Source organism: Medicago sativa, chromosome 4, assembly GCF_051527215.1.
Source record: "Medicago sativa cultivar Bolivia chromosome 4, Bolivia_mono, whole genome shotgun sequence".
Classification (NCBI taxonomy): Eukaryota; Viridiplantae; Streptophyta; class Magnoliopsida; order Fabales; family Fabaceae; genus Medicago; species Medicago sativa.
The window spans coordinates 64,420,512-64,436,227 of NC_140752.1; the positions used below are offsets into that span (position 1 = coordinate 64,420,512).

Sequence of the window (15,716 nt, forward strand, 5' to 3'; positions counted from 1 at the left end):
TGCAGTAAGAATTTATCCATATTTTCCTCTACTCGAGCAAGGCGCACATTCTGTTGCAGGAGTAGGTTGAAAATGTTTGCGAGCATACCGTTTGGGTTAGGGACACCAAACGGTACAACTGAGTGTTGAAAAAATTGTACTTGGTGGTTCTGGCCTTGCGTGTTCTGGTGAACGAAAGACGATGATACATGTGGAGGACAAATTGTTGAGGTTTAAGGGATTTCTCGATTTCCTAGGGCAGGAAGTCTCTCCTTGAGGAACCGATGAATGAACGGTGACCCCATGATCTTTATGAATCGACAAAAGGATATGATCTTGCATAATTTGTACCATGAAACGAAGTCACATGGTGGTGTAAATCACACCTATGACGACGTTCTTGGAACAACAACCAATTCTGGCCATTGGAAAAGCAACATAAAATGGCTACGTTGATGAATTTGCACATGTAGATGGTGAGACAATAACACTCGATGAGGAGATTGAAGATGAAGACATGGAGTGATTGACATGTCATTCTCATAATAGATGAATATTTATTTTAAGTTGTTAATAAGTCATTCGACATTGTGTATGATTTCCATTTAAGTTATTTTGGAGTCAACTCTATATAATATAATATGATATGATAAAACTATTAGGGCTTTTCTCTATCAATCTACTTAACAAAGTATTATGCAATTGATTATATGTATTTCACATGTTTAATTATGTGATACGTTGTATGTTTATGAGTGTTTTAAATGGAAACAAATATTATCTTAATTTTATATGATATTAAATTTAACCATTTTTGGAGTAGAGACTAGTGAGTGTCACAGAAGATGTTATATTGTGGGATTACACGTCAACACGACAAAACTCATAAAATTATAAAACTTAGACCCAAATTATTTTTTCATGTTTCTAGAAGATAGGTTTACTAAATTAGAAATAAAATAAATAACAACAATACAACATTTTGACCAATGTTAGCCTACAATTGCATGATAGATATCTTATACAAAATACAATAACACCAACACAACTACAACATTAAAAATTAAAGGAAATCATCTACTTCACTCTCACAATCAAAGCTCCATTGTTAACTTTTTATCATCATGTTGACTACAATCTACATATAATGCATATAGTAAGATGATACTCAAAGAAGAAGTGAGTACATATTATATCCTTTTAAAGGTATAAAGTAAAAACATATGAACACACACACACACACACACACACACAGAGAGAGCATCACAACAATCATGATAGTATAATATCATATGATATAATGATTACAAATGTCTTACTCAACATGCACTAATCCATATCAACATGGTACCAAACTAACTTATGAAAAATTTGATAAAGAGGGCATCTTGTCTCACATGTGAAGTGTAAATGTGGATTATATATCTTCATTTAGTACACTATCACTAATGTGATATCATTAAATGATTAGTTTACTTGTGTATAATATGGTATGACCCAACATAATATAGTCATTCTAGGTCATTTAGAATTTTCTCATCAAACTTTATAGGGTTAGGATCTTGCCCTAAATGCCTCCCTATTTCGCATCCACTTCATCAATTCAACATGGCCAGTCTCTTGATAAATATTTTGAATGACCATGATACATCAAATAACAAGTGAACACCATCCTTACCTCTATAAGCTAAGTCCCTAACAATCACAATATTTATTTATTACATCATAATATTTCTTAGCCTTGGCCAATAGTCATCAACCATGTATCATGCTTGCATTGTTCATCATAGTTCACTTGGTATCTTTTTCACTTCGTTCATCCCGAGCAGACAATATAGACCAAGTATTATTCTATCCTTTCTAGACCTAAATCACACAATACCAAGTATAACTCTATCACATAGTCTGATAAAATATATATTCAAATTTCCTCAAAATAACATTTTAAAATATCAATATCAATCAACCAGTCATTTGATGTTTAAATAATATTTCTAAAATTCTTACATGGTATATCAAAGACCCATGTCATACTTGTTAACCTATCTTTATCAATCATATGCAAAAGAAAAGGTAGCCGCTAGGTATGAGAGAGAGAGAGAGAGAGAGAGAGAGAGAGAGAGAGAGAGAGAGAGAGAGAGAGAGAGGAGAGAGAGGCGTGTGGCGTGATACTCTTTTATATAGGGAATTGGATCCCTAGGCAGAGAGAGACGTGTCCAATTTATCATACATTACAATAAATAAATCTCGTCTCCCACACATACAAATAAGATGGGTCGGGGTGTGTGTAGAAATACTTTCGATAGGATTCTTCTTTTAACACTTATATTTATAATTGAGTAAAGTTAACATAAATTCTATTGAATTGGATTTGACTCGTAAAGTAAGTAAATAAATATAAATTCCATTCAACAATTACAAAGTGTTGGAGAAAGTGTGTAACAAAATGTATCGCTACCACTTCACTAAAATAAATAGAGTGGTCTTTCCTACGTTTTACAATATATGTCGTTTTTAGAGAATAATTTTGTTTCAATTTATTTGTCGTTTTCAAGTTTCAATTCAACATTAATTATTGGTTTATCAATAATATTCTTATTTATTTATTACAGAGAGAAACAATAGAATGAAATAATAAATGAGTAAGGGTATTATATAAAAACACAAAGACTTTCATAAAAAATAACAAAATTTATTTAATTTCTTAATATGTATAATTTCTTCAAAAGCGACAAGTATTGTGAAACAGTGGGTGTAGGTGAGAAGAAATAACCTCGTGAGTTTTTTTTTTAGAGAAAAACCCTATGAGTTATTGGTAATAAAATTTCAGTGTTTTATAATAATCTCAATTTTATGTTCATGTGGGAAGGTGGTTACATCCAAAAGTGATATATTCCATTTTGATTTCTCAAAAAAAAAACATTTTAACTTTGATAGATATGGTTTCTATCTTATCAAATTAGTTGTAAATTAATAATTAATGTTAATTAAGTTGATGACAATCTTTCTTTTATGTTTTTTTTAGGAGTTTATTTTGTTGTATGGCCATTTTAAAAACATAAACCTATATAAAAGAAATTATCATGTCTCCAACCAAATGTTTTACCCAAAAATCAAAAGAACCCATAACATTTCCTTTCTAATTGAAGAACACAGGTTTACTTAATTTTAAAATCGTTTCATGATTAAATAAATAAATTTATAAAAAAATTAAAATAAATAAGGGGAGGCAGATACAAACTATTTTACTCTATTTTACATAATTATATTCTAACGGAATTTGGTGCTCTAAATGGTAGGAAAGGAATATGGTCAATTTACTCAAATTTATGAGTCGCTAAAAATAAATTATTCCAACCTTTATCAATTTATGGCATCCCCTTACCACTGTGTATAGATATTAGAGAGATGAGAATGTCAGAGAAACATCCACAAAAGTGTTGGAGAAAACATAAGAGCAATAAAATTATGATGAGAAAACAAAACTATATATTTATTCATAACATATAATTATTTTTCAACTTACCTATGATTTAACGCAGTGACACACTGGAAAAATACACTTCGGAACATCATCAGCATTCTTACATTTATCTTGTGGACAATCAGAATCATAAAAACATAAAACATATGCTGTGATCCACAATAAGAAAAAAACATGTTATTGAATAGGGATTAAAGTTTGCCTCAAAGGAAAAAATAAAAAAGGATGATAAATGGCTTACTTTCGGTGTTGGCTACAACAAAAAATAGGAAAATAAATATGATCATAACATAAACAAGGTTAAGAACTTTAGACATATTTTATCACTTTTGGATGTAACTATGTGAAATGTTTTTAATCACTTTATAGTCTAAAAAATCTTATACATTGTTTACTTCAATCACATAAATTTTAATACGATTGTATAAAACCTTATATATATATATATATATATATATATATATATATATATATAATTATTAAATGTCTCTAAAATACATTGACGTGTATTGTTTGTTATTTTGGTTGAGCCAACTGATTATATGACTTTATTGTAGATCTCACATGACAATTAAATGTCTCTAAAGTACTTTGAAAAATTTTATTCTTTTTTTGGACCTTTCATTGTTTTTTATTTCTTATATGTCCTTTGAATGACAATATTACCTTTAAACATCTCTAAACTACATCGATCATTTTATCTCATCAAATCGATCAGTTGATTATAGTAAAATTATCATATTAAAAAAAAAGTTTGAAGGTAAAAATAAATCATTACTTTTTTAATCATCTTTCATATTTTTATGTATGATTTATTCTTTCATGATAGATGGAGGAAAATCACAAAATATAAATAAGAGCAATGATATTCGAACAACCATTTGCTAACAACTTTTATGACAACCTCTCTTTTCTCTCTTTTCATTGGTCAAAAACAATGGAGAGAGAAAAAGGAAGAGAGAGAGAGTAAGAATATAATGTGAGTATGAGAGAGAAATTTGTCTAAAAGTTGTCAAAAAATGGTTGTACAAATATCATTTCTCTATAAATAATAAGTTTTTTGGGTCCTAGTACATGGACACCCTTTATTTGTATACAACCGTTTGACACCCACTCATTCGATGTATAACCTTATAATTTACAAATATTTTGTTCGTATCAACTAAAGCGTGGTTGAATGTTGGGTCATGAAGAGAGTCTAGTGAATTATCGTATTCGTATTTGGCCAAAAGAAACCACATACATGAGTTAGACACCACATCTTTACCTAAAACGTTAAGACATTAAGTATATGTGTTCTCTTATTTACATGTTGTTCAACATCCAATATTTCATATAATGTGAGATTTCTAACACGACCCTTGATATACCGACAATCTCTCTTTCAAATGTGAGTCCATCCGTTCATCTAGACATGCTCCCCCTCAAACGAAAGTTTTTTCATCAATACACTTGCACTACTGTTGACACGCACCACACAAGCAGAACGCGCCACCATTGCCAAGAAGACTTTTAACAAAAGTAGTATTTGGTCCCTTTAGCAACCATAAGCTTTGATATCATTTTCTTCATATCACCTTTTTTATTGTCATTTTATATATCTCTTTAATCTCATCACACGTCCATCACATTTTTTTTATCACACTCATATATATTATTATTTACATATGGATGTTGTATGTTAAATTTGAATCTAAATAATAAGAGTGAAACATTTATTTTCCTTTGTATTATGCTTAATCCAAATCAATCTTTATTTACTTACGCCATTTATTCTATTTATACTTTTTTTTTGGTACAAATCTATTTATACATTTTTTTTTTGAAGGAAAATCTATTTATACATGTTATTTGAGTTTTATTTTCCCTCACAATATTTATACTCCATGTTAAGCATTTTTTACCACCCTGACCAAGTCAAATTTTCTAATTGAAGCTAGTGGTTGTTTGTGAGGTTTAGTAGAAAGCAAAATTATTAGTCTACAATTCCGGAAGAAGTCCATAAGTCAATGTTGTTCTTAATCATTGCTTAGTGCTAGAATTCCGGAAGTAATTGCATGAGCATGGTTCATTTTGTGTTAAATTTATGCCTCTTATTATTGTCAAAATGAAGAATAAATACAAATAAAAGCAGTGTTGACACAAATTGCTATCTAGAAAGAGAGAAAAAAATGGCTCAACTTGAACGCCCTCAGAGATATGTTGATGGTACAAAAAGTCCTGCTACCATCCAAACCATGGAACAACTTCTTCGAGGTAATCCGTCCTCGCCATTAACATTAACTAATATAAGAGTTTATGTACCCAGGCGCAAGCCTGGACCGAACGGTCGTTGCAGATCTTGGTAGTAATAGCAAATGTTCAAAAAACGTTTTACCAACAAGAAAGGCACGATCAATGTTATATCTAACCATGCAGCATAATGATGCATATGTAAATAATTAAGGAAGAAATTTCTACATTTTACATTATCATTTTCTAACATCGCTAGTTCTATTTCGTACAAATACTTTCATTAACCAAACAAAACATTAACATATATAAATTCATAAACCAAAGAGGCGTAAATAAACCAGAACCCGGGGTCCATGGAATGAGTGAAGTTGCATAATATAGGTAGGAGCACATAAACATGTGAAGGGAAAAAAATTGCGTCATTTTGAACAATTTGTGTTGAAAAAATTAGTACCTGACACTTGAGATGTATGATATTTGAACCGCATTTGTTCACGTTCGAATGCTTAGTACTGAACCTGAGGGGTTGCATAAGAACCTTATTAATACACATTAGTCCACACTTCATATGTCCAAAATTTTAAGAATGTGATGACAAAGAAAGAGAAATGAACATAGAAAAGGAGTATAAAAGGATAACAAAGTGAGAAGATTTGAAATATTTTGGGTTATGGTTTGAACTTTGAACATCAAATGGATAGAAAAATAATACTCTGATATCAAGTTCCTATTTTGATATATAGCAGGAGAAGCCGCCACAAAGCCAAAGCTGTCACCAAGCAAATCCTCCTCTTCCTCAAACTGTTCTTCCCCATCCTCTCCTTTCTTCCAGAGGTTGAAGCATCATGACTCAGAAGAAGACCATGGCCAGAATCAGAAGAAATCAGTTATCACCAAAGTAAAGGAGAAGGCCAAGAAGTTACGCCACACTCTCAGCAAGAAAAAACACGAGGACTGGACCGCTACTAGTCCCTCTGCGGGAGCAGGGTCAGAAGGTGATGGAGCAGAAGAAGATGCTGAATATCATGGAGCTCCGAGTAATAAAATAAATATATAATTGTCTTCTCTTAATTCCTTTTTATTTATATACATATAATTGTTGTCTCAAATTAATATTTCAGTGTATGAATCCGAGATGGCACCTGAAGGATACAAAGAAAATGTCAGGCAACATTCAAGAATGAGTCCAAGAAGCCCACAGACGCATGTTCTGTCAAACAGTGAGAAACTTGGATTAGAACAAGCTAGAGAAAAGACGCTGAGTCGTTCACTTTCGAGGAAAGCAACACAGCCAGCTGCAACTGCTGCTACTTCTACTACACTCTCTGGTCCAAACAAGATAATAACTAAAACCATAGCCGAGGAGAATATGTCACCGGCATATGCTGAAGGATCAGAAACAGCTCAGTACATAACCTCGAAAGTTCATGGCCTCTCAATTTCAAAACCTGGAGAGGATCACAGTTCATCACCAACAGCTGCCACAACTCATAAACCGTCGTCGTTGTCCCTTCGTACTTCACGTACCCCTCCCGCTAAGATGCCTTCTCAAACAGGTCCAAGCACACCTCGAGCTTCATCAATTCGAATGGGAACACCACCTTCACCACCCTCGTCTGCTCCACCCGGTGCGAGCAATACTAGCCCCACCTCACAGATATGGGACAAGGGTGTTTCCGTGAAGGAATACTTGATGAACAAATTTGAGCCAGGTGAAGATGAGAAAGCCCTCTCAAAAGTGATATCTGAAGCAATGAGTCCTAGGAGAACTCCCGGTGATGTAGGCGTGATTGAGAAGGTGAGAGAAGCTGTAACATCTTTACTCCGAACTGAGGAACCAGAAAAACCCGCTGACACAGACACAACCACAACTACAACTATGCATACACCATCCCAAGTCTCAGCATCTACCAGCACTACTCGCGCACCATCTCAAATCCCTGTATCTTTCAACGCTCAAGAAGGTAATTTACCGCTATTCCATTTTGTATCATCTGATTTTTTTTTCATATACATCAGTTTTGTCTCTACATAAGCCAATGTTTCATTTGATCATTCTAAATATGCAGCTGTTGAGGAAGAAAACCATGGCAGGATTCTTCAGGCAAATTGAAAGTCCCTATGATGCGTTTGCTGCATTTTTGTGAATGTATTCGGTTTCTGTTCAACCTTGTTGTATATGTACCCCATAATTCAGCTGAAAATATAGTTTCCCTTAAATTTGTAAAATTAAATTGTATCTAATAAGTTGTGTTCTTCGTGTAATGAACTGAAGGATGATGCATTGTATATTTGTATAATATTGCATATACTAGTATTTTTTTGCTACAAAATATTTTATAGTTGCTAATCACAAATACTAAAATCATAAGTTAGAACCCTGATGTGATTTGAGTAACTTGGTTAGAGATTATAATATTATCTTCTTAATGCAAAAATTATCATGAACATCAAATCCCACACATGTGATATATACAATGCGACAAATTATGATACATTCACATCAAAAGGTGCTAGTTCTGCTGTCACTTCAAGATTTTGGATTCAATTTCTTCTAAGCTCAAGCCTTTTGTCTCTGGGACAGAAGTTACAATGAACACAAGTGACACTAATGCAATGGCCGCAAAAAGGAGAAAAAGGTTCTCTGCTCCAAGATACTCCTGCAGTGGAATTCAACACAGATTATAAACTCCTACAGCATTCAGACAAATTTAAAAGTGATAAAGTTATCTTCAATAAGAAAATAAAACTGGAAGTAAGGAATCAAAAACCTTCAATGGTGAGAATGCAAAGGTAACAACAGCATTGGCAGCGAAGTTGGTAAGAACAGCCATACTAATCCCCCGTCCTCTAGTGCGAAGTGGGAAGATTTCGGATACCATCAGCCAACTTATCGGCCCAAATGATATCTGCAATTCAAATGATATTTGACATAAATCTACGGTAATACTTTAAGCCGTGGTTATCAATGTCTTGCAATACATACGAGTCGTATCTTGATTTGATATAAAGCTGAATCGATACGAATCCCTAGTGTGTATCTGTTATGGGCATCGATCTCATCCTGACCTCCGATTCATTATGATGAATTCCTCCGATTCACTATGTGATAGTATAATTACTATCAGTAGTTAATAATTACTTTGCTTAATTTTAGAAGTTGTCTTTTCTCTAGTTTGTCCTTTACTAGCTAGAATGTTTTAGATTTATGTGAGTTGTAAGGACAGACTCTATAGTGTTGAGCTGTCAAATGAAGAGGTCATGATGGAACTAACCGTTGTAATCAGTCCCTTTATAAGGCAAAGGATCAATGATGAATAATATACCCTTTTATAAAAATAACTTATTCTCTCTTCCTCATTCTCTCTATTATGTTACTATATCTTCTGAACTCAACGAATAGGAGCCGTCTTGATGCAAGACAAACACCCAATTGCCTACATTAGCAAATCTTTGGGTCCACGACAACAAGCTCTATCTGTCTATGAAAAGAAACTTTTAGCTAGCATATATCATATGCGGTGCAAAAATGGGGAGCTTATCTATCACATGCTGCTTTCACTATCAAAGCTGATCAAAAGAGCATTAAGCACATTCTGGAGCAAAAGTTGAACACTCCCTTTCAACAGGCTTGGGTGTCCAAATTGATGGGCTTTGAATTTGACATTCAATACAAAGAGGGTGTTACCAAGACTGCAGCTGATGCCTTGTCTCGAAAGGACGGTGCTGAACTCATGGTGTCCCTTATTGACTCAAACATTTCTAGTTTGCTGCAACAAATTACGAATTCTTGAAAATCTGATCCGTCCATAACCGAACTCATTTCGGACATTGAATCAAACCCATAGTCACACTCTAAATTCACTTGGGTACGAGGTGAACTCAGAAGAAAAGGAAAATTAGTCATTGGGAATAGTGATGAACTCAAACTGCATATTCTACATTGGCTTCATTCTTCAGCAGCTGGAGGCCATTCTGGTCGAGATATTACTGCAGCTCGAATTAAGCCCCTCTTCTTTTGGAAAGGTTTAGTGAAAGAAGTGCAACGCTACATTCGAAATTGCAAAGCTTGTCAAACTTGCAAACCTGATTTAGCTGCATCCCCTGGTTTACTTCAACCACTCCCAATTCCTTCACTTATTTGGACTGATATCAGTACGGACTTTATTGAAGGATTGTCCCCTTCGTCTGGTAACCATTTAATTTTTGTGGTTGTCGATAGGCTCAGCAAATATGCTCATTTCATTCCTTTGGCTCACCCTTATTCGGCATTGGATGTGGCACAAGTTTTCTTGGATCATATTTTCAAATTACATGGCATGCCTAATTCAATCACCAGTGACCGTGACCCTACATTTCTAAGCCAATTCTGGACAGTTTTTCACTTTACAAGGGGTGGCTCTTAACAAATCTACTGCTTATCACCCTCAAACCGATGGGCAGACAGAGTGTGAACAAGAGCTTAGAAACTTATCTTCGATGCTGTGTTCGGAGAAGCCTCAAAATTGGTCCAAATGGTTATCACTGGCTGAATGGTGGTACAATACTTGTTTTCACTCTGCAATTCAATCCACTCCGTTTGAGGTAGTATATGGACAACCTCTCCCCATAAACTTACCTTATCTTCCGGGTGAATCAACGAATATGAGGGTCAATCTTTCTCTTTCAGTCAGAGAAGATGCAATTAAATTGCTTAAATTCCATCTATTACAGGCTCAGAACAGAATGAAACAACAGGCTGATAAGCGTAGAAGTGATGAGAATTTCTCTGTTGGTGATTACGTGTTCCTCAAGTTACACCCTTACAGGCAGCACTCCTTGCGCAAGGCTCACTTTCACAAACTCCTGCCTAAGTATTACGGTCCTTTCAAGGTCTTAGACAAAATTGGGGCTGCAGCTTACCAATTGGAGCTACCCAAAGATGCTTCAATTCACAACGTTTTTCATGTGTCCCAACTAAAATTCTGCCAAGATCCCAACACAGCAACAGTCCATAACATCCCGGGGTTCATGTCTCAGCCACCTGCTCGCGTCCCCGAGTGCATTTTAGACAGGAAGATGGTCAAGAGAGGCAGAATTGCTGCTACCAAAGTTCTGGTCCAGTGGAAAGATACTCCACCTGAAATGGCTACTTGGGAGTTTTTTTTTTTTTTTTTTTTTTGAAGCTAAATTAGCCCACCTAAATTGGCACCAGAGAGAATCGAACCTGAGACCTTGAGGAGGAGCACACTCCCAGGTCCCAAGCCTATACCACTACTTGGGAGTATTATTATGATCTCCTGCAACGTTTTCCTACTTTTCACCCTTGAGGTCAAGGATGCTCTTTAAGGAGAGGGTATTGTGATAGTATAATTAGTTAATTACTATCAGTAGTTAATAATTACTTTGCTTAATTTTAGAAGTTGTCTTCTCTCTAGTTTGTCCTTTACTAGCTAGAATGTTTTAGATTTATGTGAGCTGTAAAGACAGACTTTATAGTGTCGAGCTGTCAAATGAAGAGGTCATGATGGAACCAACCGTTGTAATCAGTCCCTTTACAAGGCAAAGGATCAATGATGAATAATATACCCTTTTATCAAAACAACTTATTATCTCTTCCTCATTCTCTCTATTATGTTACTATATCTTCTGAACTCAACGAATCCCTTTTCTAAATATTAAGGGTTCCTGATTAAGTAGTGGATTTTATCGGTTTTGTCTTTAAAATTTAAAGTCATACTGTTACACACTACAATGAATCCTGATTCGTTCTTATGAATCACTACCTAAAAACTTAGCATGACCAACCATTTTTTTTTGTCAATTTTGTATAACCAACCACTTTTCTTTTTCATTTGATTTAAGTTTTGAATCTTGACTATTTTGAGTTTCTTATATGATATATCAACTTATAATTTTGTTGTGTCACTTGTTTTTATTCAAAAATGTCATAATTTTATTGGTAATGTATCTTACGGTTCAAAATAAGATTCGACTCACGATTCACAAAATAGCTCTTCCAATTCACAATTTAATATCGATTTGATAATCATACTTTAAGCTGCATCAACACTAAGGAAAATGGTGAAATACTTTTTTTTTTGGGTACAAGAGAGGGGAAAATGGTGAAATACTATTGTTAAATCAGAAGAATTTTTCATTTATTGCTAGGCTCTCCCTTTTTGAGGAGTAGAGAGGTCTTTCAATCGGACTTCATGTCAACCCATATTCTACTGTCCGAATTCTATGGCAAAAATAATCAAATACTGTTGAAGAGGACTTTCATTTCTAATAGAATCTGACAAGAAATAGTAGCAAGGCCAATGACCAGAAAACCATTACCTGGTAGCAACCAACGTAAAGAAGCAACGCCCCAACAGCAACAATTGGCAGCCCTCCGAGAAATTTATAATAAGCAGAAAGGAGAACTAAAGATAAGGCCTACACAATTAAAAGAAAAGTGAATAAGCATTGCATCTGAAAAGTTGAAGTGATGTAATAATCTGCAAGTTCAAATGCGATAGAAATCCTACAATGCCACTGACACCTCCAATCAGCAGAGGTCTTCTCCCCAAATCGTCCACTTTTAGGACAGCAACCGATGTCATTACTAACTACAGGTTGATCAATCACAAAAACAATATCGTCAAGTGTCACAAAGTGTTCGCTCTTTCTAGAAATGAAAAATCTAAATAGGTATACCTTGAATAAGCCAATAACAACTGAAACTTTAGCCGCGTCAGCTGCAGCAGAAAATCCAGCACTCTAGATATATAACATATATATAATCTACGGTGAGCAAGATGAAAATGAGAAAAATTCATTGAAAATAAAGTAAAAATGTATTTAACAATTAAGTACCTGAAGAATGGGACCTGCATAATACAGAACACTAGGTTGACCTGTTATCTATTGGAATTATGTATCGAATCAGAAAAACAGCAGAAACAGTTCTCCATATTTCCTTCAATATAACATTAGTAAAGTGGAAGTATGCAAACACAATTATGATGATTATGTAATAACTCATTGCACTGAAATGGAACAACCTGTTGAAATAATACTAGCCCCCCACCAATTACGAATGCTTTCAGATTGGGACCCTGAAACACCTCTAAGAAACTCGCCTCGGATTCCTGATCTTCATAGGCAGACTTCAACGAGACAAGGCTCTCTTCTATCTGCTTCTCAGATTCTTTGTCACCAAGTGGCCGGCCCCTTAGTTTGCCCAGGGAAACAATTGCCTTTTCCTTCAAATCTTGAAAAGAACCTTTTCCTTGAACGGCTTTGAGAAGCAACCACCGAGGAGATTCGGGGAGAGTCGACATTCCGAGTCCCATTAACACAGCAAGTGGAGCACTAAATCCATACATGAACCTCCATCCCCCTACTGTACTAATCTGAAAGCTTCCCACAAAATAACCCAACTGCATGATAGTTCAGTCCCCAACTCAGTAAACTCTTAAGTTGATAAAAGATGCATAAAAGAAAATAACGTAATATACCAGAATCCCCAAGACGATGAAGAGTTCTTTTAATGATACTAGAGTCCCACGGATTTGTGATGGACAAGTTTCTGCAATGTATAAAGGAGCTCCATGCATAGCCTGCAATTCATTTCGCTTGTAAGATGGTACAAAAACAATCTATAATTCTATATGTAATGGTTTAAAGTAGCTTACCAGACCTATACCAAGTCCATAAAGCAGCCTTCCTGCTAAGAGAACACCAAGTTCTGGTGCTGTGGCAGTGATTGCACTACCAAGTACATACAACATGGCTGCACCGATGAGTTGTCGCTTCCTCCCTAGTGTTTTATCCAAATTAATACATTAAAATAAAAGCTTAATTTTGTACGCTGTCGGTTCAAAAAGCTTTACATTGTCAGCAAATCACAACTAATCGTATGTGCGACTTTAGAAGTATGATTGAAAGCAACTATATTTAATGATCTGAAAATTATGATTGATTTGCAATGTAAAAATCTTTACACTGACGGTGTATATGAATTAAATACTTGAATAATAATAGTCTAAAGTAGTTCAGTTTCTGCTTTCTGGATAATGTAAATAAGAAAATCATTTACCAATGAAATCAGCAATTGCAAATGCTAGAAGTGAGCCAAGAAGAGCCCCATAGAGGGAACCACTGACCTATGTTTGACATTAGCAGTTAGATTATACTTATGCATAAAGATGATTATAACTTTTGCATAAACTGCAAGCAAGATGTTTTCCAACTAGGACACAAAAATCATACCACAAGACCAAGCTGAATGGAAGAAAGATTGGACCAAGCGACACCGCTAAGCTCAGGTGACTGTGAATTCAAATCAACGAAACGAAAAACAATTTATGTTACTGCTCTAAAGAAATGCAATTGACAGACACTGATTGACAAGTTTTTACCTGCAGTGAAATTGTAGCACCGGATGTGGCACCAATATCATAACCAAATAGCAAGCCACCCAATGCAGGGAAAACAAACCTAAATTTTGAAACAGCATGCTTAATTAACTGGTAAACATAGACCAGGAGCTCATACATTTCAAAGATTTCAAAGCTCGATCATTAGAAATCATGCTGTTCTGATTATGAAAGAAGATAAACTTAGCACAATCAATAAGTCATAATTTCTTGTATACCCTCGCTCTAGAAGCAAAGTATTAGTTCCAAAATTAGAATGTGTTTGTGTTTGGTCAATGGTTAAATATTTTTAAGATACCACTCCAACAAAGAAAATGGGCAAGGTGCTCCTTATAATAATTTGGACAGTTTGAGCTAGATTTTGAGATAATTTAACCCCAGTACATTCTCAACTCAAGGCGATGATCCTGATAAACCAATTACAGTAACCTCTCATTGTTTGGATAAACAACTTAATTGAGCACTTATAGCATAAACGCTTATCATATAAGTACTTATGTATAAGTTATTTCTACAACAAAATATAAAACAAAGTAAAACTATTTTCATATAAGTTATAAGCAATGGAATCAATCCCCAGCATAATAATTGAAATTTAGCCAAGAATCTTACTCTTGCATACTTTCAGTTCTGCACATGTTATGGAACCAATCAAGGTCTTAATTGAAATTCAGTCTATATAATCTTGCCTAAGTTTTCCATTGTCTTTCACATTAGTAGTCACTTTAAGTGGCTATGAAGCAAAACCAAGTAGTAAAACATCACATACAAAACAGTTTTTCAATGCCTCCCATTTATTACTGTTTTTCACATTATTATCCTACACACAAAACACTTATCTAATTCAATGCCTCAGGAGAGAAATAAAAAAAAAAAAAAAAAAAAAGTGACAGAAACATACGGAAGAATTACAGAAGACCAAGAAAACTTCTCTTGGTCGGAAGCAACAGATTCAGAATTGTTCCCAGCAGAATACTCCTGCGCTTGAACCTGTCCAGAAGATGAATAAACAAAATTAGACTTAGACTAAAAACAAAGGAACTTTGATGAGTTTTGCAGTTTCTGAGTACTTGCTTGGAATCTACGGTGATGAGAAGAGTGAGAGGTAAGAAGTGGATAAGTGACATGTGTTGGCGACAAATGATTGTTTGTGGAAGAGGAAGAAATGAGGCGTGGATTGATATGAGAAGAAAACGAAGCTTTTGAATTCTTTACTCTTTGATGGTGAAGTGAGTTACATATAGAGAGTTTGAAAGTGAAGAGTGTTGTTGATGATGCCATTTGAGGCAGCAAGAATAAGAGACAGTGTAATGTTTTGGTGAGTTTGTAGAATCAGGACTCAGGAGTGAGGAATCATGGCTGTTTGTTATCTGTTGGTGAATCTTGAGAAGTAAATACGCCATGTGTGATGCAGGAAGCACAAGCAAGATATTTGTCAAATTATTAACTTTTGGAAGCGTCACTTGAAGTCAATTTTTTTTTTTTTGGGTTAAATATGTTTCTCGTCCCTATAAAATTGCGACATTTTAAGTTTAGTCCTTACTTAATTTTAATAGTTTTTTTAATCCCTACAAAAAAAAAATTACCTATAATTTTAGTCCCTGCTAAAATAA

At 34.6% G+C, this 15,716-nt stretch overlaps 2 protein-coding genes and 1 long non-coding RNA gene across 4 annotated transcripts; 1 reads left to right on the top strand and 2 right to left on the bottom strand.

Annotated features, from left to right (window-relative positions):
- Positions 1-1,242: 1,242 nt before the first annotated feature.
- LOC146930702 (uncharacterized) lies at positions 1,243-3,884 on the bottom strand. Its single transcript, XR_015006452.1, has 3 exons — positions 3,705-3,884; positions 3,506-3,612; positions 1,243-1,845 (listed from the first exon to the last, which is right to left on the bottom strand). It is a non-coding gene; the product is annotated as an uncharacterized LOC146930702 (long non-coding RNA).
- Positions 3,885-4,935: 1,051 nt separating this feature from the next.
- Positions 4,936-8,015, top strand: LOC146930703 (low-temperature-induced protein). Of its 2 annotated transcripts, none has more exons than XM_085702172.1 (4): positions 4,936-5,719; positions 6,445-6,735; positions 6,820-7,662; positions 7,768-8,015. In XM_085702172.1, the coding sequence occupies exons 1-4, from the start codon at positions 5,635-5,637 to the stop codon at positions 7,809-7,811; spliced, it is 1,263 nt and encodes a 420-aa protein (XP_085558298.1). In that variant the 5' UTR covers positions 4,936-5,634; the 3' UTR covers positions 7,812-8,015. The 2 variants fall into 2 exon arrangements, with proteins under 2 accessions (XP_085558298.1, XP_085558297.1); XM_085702171.1 differs by having other exon boundaries at positions 5,010-5,719; positions 6,442-6,735.
- LOC146930704 (Major facilitator superfamily protein) lies at positions 7,976-15,511 on the bottom strand. Its single transcript, XM_085702170.1, has 14 exons — positions 15,178-15,511; positions 15,005-15,093; positions 14,086-14,164; positions 13,937-13,996; positions 13,764-13,830; positions 13,360-13,484; positions 13,183-13,284; positions 12,727-13,104; positions 12,539-12,586; positions 12,380-12,442; positions 12,211-12,291; positions 12,020-12,118; positions 8,470-8,607; positions 7,976-8,358 (listed from the first exon to the last, which is right to left on the bottom strand). The coding sequence occupies exons 1-14, from the start codon at positions 15,382-15,384 to the stop codon at positions 8,224-8,226; spliced, it is 1,671 nt and encodes a 556-aa protein (XP_085558296.1). The 5' UTR covers positions 15,385-15,511; the 3' UTR covers positions 7,976-8,223.
- Positions 15,512-15,716: the final 205 nt, after the last annotated feature.